At 36.2% G+C, this 6,000-nt stretch overlaps 1 protein-coding gene across 1 annotated transcript in view; it reads right to left on the bottom strand.

Moving 5' to 3' along the window:
• Positions 1–1,537: 1,537 nt before the first annotated feature.
• The window catches only part of LOC131857641 (uncharacterized), a 37,859-nt gene continuing 33,396 nt past the window's right edge, over positions 1,538–6,000 (bottom strand). Inside the window, exons 2-3 of the mRNA XM_059210336.1 lie at positions 1,841–2,100; positions 1,538–1,712 (exon numbers count right to left, since the gene is read on the bottom strand). Coding sequence (XP_059066319.1) covers positions 1,538–1,712; positions 1,841–2,100 — 435 coding nt within the window. The remainder of the gene's footprint in view (positions 1,713–1,840; positions 2,101–6,000) is intronic.

The raw sequence follows: 6,000 nt of genomic DNA, 5'->3' as shown, positions 1-6,000 counted from the left end.
TGTATATATATATATATATATATATATATATATATATATATATATGTATATATATATATATGTATGTATGTATGTATGTCTTATTTTGAAGGGTTTCCAATCTGAGGATCATTAATTTCATTTTGTTATGTTTTATAATTTTAAAGATTGTACGAAACTAAATCTTGGCTAAATTAATTAAACATATTCTAATCTCTTTGAAAATTGTATAATTATAATTATAACTTAGTCTATATAATTTAAATTTTAGTAATAAAATATAATAATAAACTTAATTTTAAATCTAATTCTTTATTAATAATTTAAAATTATATTTACATACTATTAATTATAATTGACCTTTTTAATTAATGTAAATATATAATTAAACTTAAACATAAATCAGATTTGTAAATATAATAATCTTTTATACTTATATTTAAATTTATTATTTGTGTTGAGAATAATAACAAACATAATTCTAATTTATTTTATTTTTAAAAATTTATTATTTTTTTATTAATTATGATTCTAATTCTATACAAGAATTAAACAAAAAAAAGTAAAATATAAAAAGTAAGCCTAATTCTAATTCCTAAGCTTTTTACTGCAGGAGTCATTACTAGGGGAGAGGAGCCAATACATTTGCAGGGTCAAGAAGGTGATATAGAACATGTGCACCATGGGCCCCACACATGACCGCCCTACCCGACAAAACTTGTGCAACCGCACACCAAAATTATAACAAAAAAATCACATAAATATTCACATTAAACATAACATCTTTCGGGCCATACATGTCTCCATTACCAAAAAAACATAAAACATTGCATAATATCTGGAAATATTAAAACATGCATTTACAAAATAAACATATGTCAACGTGGGCATTTTCATGTGCCACCATGCCAAAGAGTGGGCCCCTCTAACAAAATTAAAGAGTCATTGTAAAACTTTTAAACATGACCAAGTTTTTGTTATGTGGCCTCAGCCACCAATAAAATAAGCATAACATAAACATTAATATTGCCAACACAACACGTGTGGACCCAACTGCGACCCTTCACACAACACATTTTGGCTGGTTTGGGTCCACGTCGGTGCCATGACATCTCCTTCCCCTTGCACAGTACCAAAAACTCCATCGTCTGTGTACAACGCATCTCATCTCCTTCACGTCGCTTCCAGCGCGTTTAGTCTTCTCTTCATGCCAACTCCCACTTGCAACGATGACAAAAACCATCTAAGGCCACCAAATTCCAGCCAAAAACAATTAAATCAGGCTTAAATGAATTATTTCTGTAGATTCAATGGACAAACAATGTAAATTCAAATTTTAAATTCGAAACCACACTTTAAAAAGGGGGAAACCACACAATCCATGTATAAAACAAAAATTCTCATCTCATTACAAGAGCTAGATTTGAAAGAAATACAGTGCAAGAGAAAAACAAAAAGTAAAAATAGAAGTGGTAAACACGCACACTAGTCGACTAGATTCAACAAAAGCACATAGGTATTGTTCTTGTTACCATACATATTTTTCTACATCACACTGTTATTTCACATTTTCTCCTTTACAAACTATATAAACTGTAAGGTTTAATCCGAAACATTTCGAAGCATTCTCAAGCATTCCTAGAAACCATTCCCAAGCATTCCCAGAAACCATTCCCAAGCATTCCCAGAAACCATTCCCAAGTATTGACAGGCATTCCTGGGAACCATTCCCACTAAAATTTACGTATTCTGTTACTTTTAAATTAAAAACATTGAGAAATATAATGCTTACCAAAAATGTGTCACACATATATTCATTCAGTCTCGCATTCACTTATTTTTCTTGGGTGAGGGGACGTACTCTTCGTCGTCGTCGGACTCCTTAGGAAGCTCTAGTACATCATACCAATAACCAATGTCATCTGCACTTCCCACCTCAACTGCACCTTCTGACGTTCTCTCTCCTTTTGCCTCACCTACACCTCCTGACGTTCCCTCTCCTGCCGCCTCACTTGCACCTCCCAACGTTCCCTCACCTCCCGCCTTACCTGCACCTCCCGACGTTCCCTCACCTCCCACCTCACCTGCACCACCTGACGTTCCTTTGTCTTCATTCTTCCTCTAAATGAGCCACATCTCTAGCATCGTCCATCCAAGTGTGGTTTCGGCAGACCTTGCCTTGCGGTCTGTCTCCACTTCCCATCAAAGGAAGGGGAAAAAGTAGGACCCCTACGACCTAGTTCTCACTTACGCACTTCAAACCCAAGCCCTCGAATAGCCGTTAGGCCAAGTTGATCGAGATTCAGTAGCTATTCATCATCCACAATTTATTTCAACAACCATTTAACTTTCTCTGAAATTTTCCCAATCGGTCAAGCTCAAGCCACCACCATGGCCACAATGTCCACATTCGTCTGGTATCAGTGATTTGTGTTCATGAAACAGTCATCCAGAAACAATTTCAAGTACCGAAGAAATCTGTTATCCCCGAACTTGAATACGACCTGAACAACCTTTTATCGGTGATCTTGCCCCTAAAGGCCAGTTGTTGTTTCGTTGTGTAAAGGGTGAAGGTGGCTTCCATGTCTTCTGCAAACACTACACACATGGGGTGCACATATGAAGAAACCTTCTGGATTTATGTAGTGAATGTTTTTTCAACTAACTAAAACTATATCCCACCAACACATTAAATATAAACTTCATTGCTTTGGCTTACATGTTTTTTTTAATAATTGCCTCCATATTTATTCTCTCCCTCCATCTTTTTTCATTTATTGAGCAATTAATAATTGTGTCCCTTTGCAATTTCCATGCGTATACAATTAATACATGCACAATTGTATATGAGGTGGCTTCCATCTTTCACCCTTCACCATGTATACAGCTGAGTTGGCTCCCTCCTATCAACAGATGGGGTCCACATATATATGGGTTGTATATGTATGAATACCTTTCTATGGGGTCCACATATATATGGGCTCCAATTATATATTAATACCTTTAAGAACACACACACATATTTATATATATATACGCACACACAAAAACACACACACACACAGACACTCACACACATACATATACACATATATTTATATATACACACATGTGATTATATATAAAGTGAAATATATATATGCATACATTTATATATTGAAACATATTTGCGTATATATGTGTTTGTGAGTATATGTGTGTGTGTGTGAGTATTTATGTGTGTGTGTGTGTATTCATACATATATATGTCTGTCAATCTATAGAATGGAATATGACTTACTGTGCAATTGCAGACCAATTCAATACTTGCATCACAAACATGTACAAGTGTCTAGCAATTCCATACCAATCTAATCTTTGAATTCAAAGAACATGTAGAAATGCATGCCAATTACTGTACATGTATGTATATACATACGATAATGTGCATGTATGTATATACAAATTAAAGTAATGTTTTGAGATCACATGCAAAGTTTGTAATATATAGAATGATATAGATTGACAATGATACATTCCAGACAATGCACATGGATACAATAGAGCGTGGAAATGTCAAACACAGATCAACGCTATCAGGTTGTTAAAAATTATCAATATGAGAGGCAAAACTATCTCAAGGTCTACAAGATTCTAACAAGTGAAGGTCTTCTCGAAACCCTATCTCCAGACGATAATGATTATGAAATCCTGAACTATCTCCGTGAAACTTTTCCCACCTCACACTCTACTATTCCACCCACAGAATGGCTTGTTTGTTGGCCATTTGGAGGAATTGATTATGTGTTGCATTGATGTTTTGTCATTGATGTCAACACTAGCTTTTTTGGCCGCTTTACTGGTATCCTTCTGGTTTCGGTAAGATGTTTGGTTTCTGGTTGGATTAGTGTATATGGTGAAAATGGATAACAACAATATTGAAAGACTAAATGAATTCAACCACAAAACCCTAGCCTAACAACAACAAAGATCCACCATAACATATGAAGATTACCTAAGACAATGCAAATCAAATGAAATCACAAAGATTATACCATCACATGTCCAATAGGGTTTGGATCTTCATTCTTCCTATCTCCATTGATCTTGCTTGATATATTTGCTCTCAGATTTTATGTGCACAAGAGCTCAACAAACAATGGATATGTGGTTGCAAGTAGGATCGCATATGAAAGTGCAAAAGGCGTAGTGTAGTCAAGTGCGCAATTGAGTTAATTAGCCCAGGTTTAATAATGAAGGAAGCATCTCCTTATATAGAAGACACTATATGAAATGGAGGGATAAGATTGAGAGGTGTAAAAGATAAATGGTCGGCTGTGATTAGAGGGTAGGTAGAGGAAAAAAAAAGAAAAAAGAGGGTAGGTAGTGTAGGAATTAAGAGATGAACGACATGTGTCATAAGTAGAAAAAGCTAATGAATTAATTAAATAAATAAAGATTTATTTAATTAATAGAAGAATAGAGATTAATTAAATAAATAAAGATTTATTTAATTAATAGAAGAATAGAGATTAATTAAATAAATAAAGATTTATTTAATTAATAGAAGAATTAGGCTTAGAATAATTAAATAAATAAAGATATTTATTTAATTAGACATGACAATTTTAGGTGTCTACATTTTGCCCCTCTTTGAGACAATGCAGCTTGTCGCGTTGTTTCAAAGAAGATAAGATGAACTGATACAAAGTTGCCCCAAGATGGGAATGATATGCCCCCTCAAGAGATTGGATGAAAATGTCTAGAAAGATCGCAGACAATCTCTCAATAAGAAAGAAAGGCTAGAATGGACTGACCGGATAGGATAGAGTGACAAAGTCACGAGATAATGAAGACTGACTCAGGAAACGAGGGCTAGGGCTAGGGCTAGGGCTAGGGCAGTCTATAAGATAGACCACGAGGGGAAAACATCCTCATTGTCATCCACACATCCAAGAGATCAGAGTGCAGAGAGAGAATAGAGCAGCAGCAATCAGTAGCGATGGCATTGGTTCACAGATTCGATTGCGTTCATCGATATCAGAGGCCAGCAGATGCAGGAGAGCTGGTGAGTACCACAAAACCTCCTTGTACTTTGTTGTAATAAATGTTGTCATTAATGCATCTTAGGTAGCACAATAAATGCTTTTTAGAATATGTCAAAAAATGTCAAAAACGTGTAGGCGCGTCTGCGTTGGTGTCAGGCATGTCTATGTTGGCTAGGTGCGTCTACGTTTGTGCCAGGCGCATCTATGCTAGGAAAAGTGTCTATGTCAAATGCGAGCGCGTCTGCGTTGTGCAGGCGCGTCTGTGCAATGTGGGCACATCTATGCAGGACATGCGTGTCTATGTAGAGAAGAGGCACATTTGTGTATTTCAGGTGCGTCTGTGCAAAGCAGGCGTGTTTGTGCAGTTTGTAAGTGTGTTTATGTCATGAAGGCACATTTATGTCTTCAAGGTCAAATCGGCAGTTCTGTGATGAACATACGTTATCGATTGGATAAGCTGTGGAGAGGATACCCTCAAGAAGGTCCTCTAGGGAAGACTAGGATAGCAAATAGGGCTAGGATTGACAATTCTGTGATAGAACATACGTTGACAATTAGGAAACTACTCAAGAGGATACACTCAAGTAGAGGCCCTAAGATAGGATAGATCGAGGCACTTTGTGATGAACAGTGAGTACCAAGACATAGTACTTTGTGATGAACAGGGAGTACCAATAGGAGCAACACTTTGTGATGAACAGTGAGTGCAAATATGAACAACACTTTGTGATGAACAGGGAGTGCAAAAAAACATAGTACTTTGTGATGAGCAGTGAGTACCATTAGGATAAATAGCAACACTTTGTGATGAATAGTGAGTGTCACTAGGATAGAAGCAACACTTTGTGATGAACAGTGAGTGTCACTAGGATAGAAGCAACACTTTGTGATGAACAGTGAGTGTCACTAGGATAGAAGCAACACTTTATGATGAATAGTGAGTGTCACTTTGACTAACATGATTGCTTTGCTTGACTGTAGGAGTACTTGCCTA

The sequence above is a fragment of the Cryptomeria japonica genome, chromosome 8, assembly GCF_030272615.1.
Source record: "Cryptomeria japonica chromosome 8, Sugi_1.0, whole genome shotgun sequence".
Classification (NCBI taxonomy): domain Eukaryota; kingdom Viridiplantae; phylum Streptophyta; class Pinopsida; order Cupressales; family Cupressaceae; genus Cryptomeria; species Cryptomeria japonica.
Note: the sequence above shows the minus strand (reverse complement) of the source record. Positions and strands in the feature narration are given on the sequence as shown.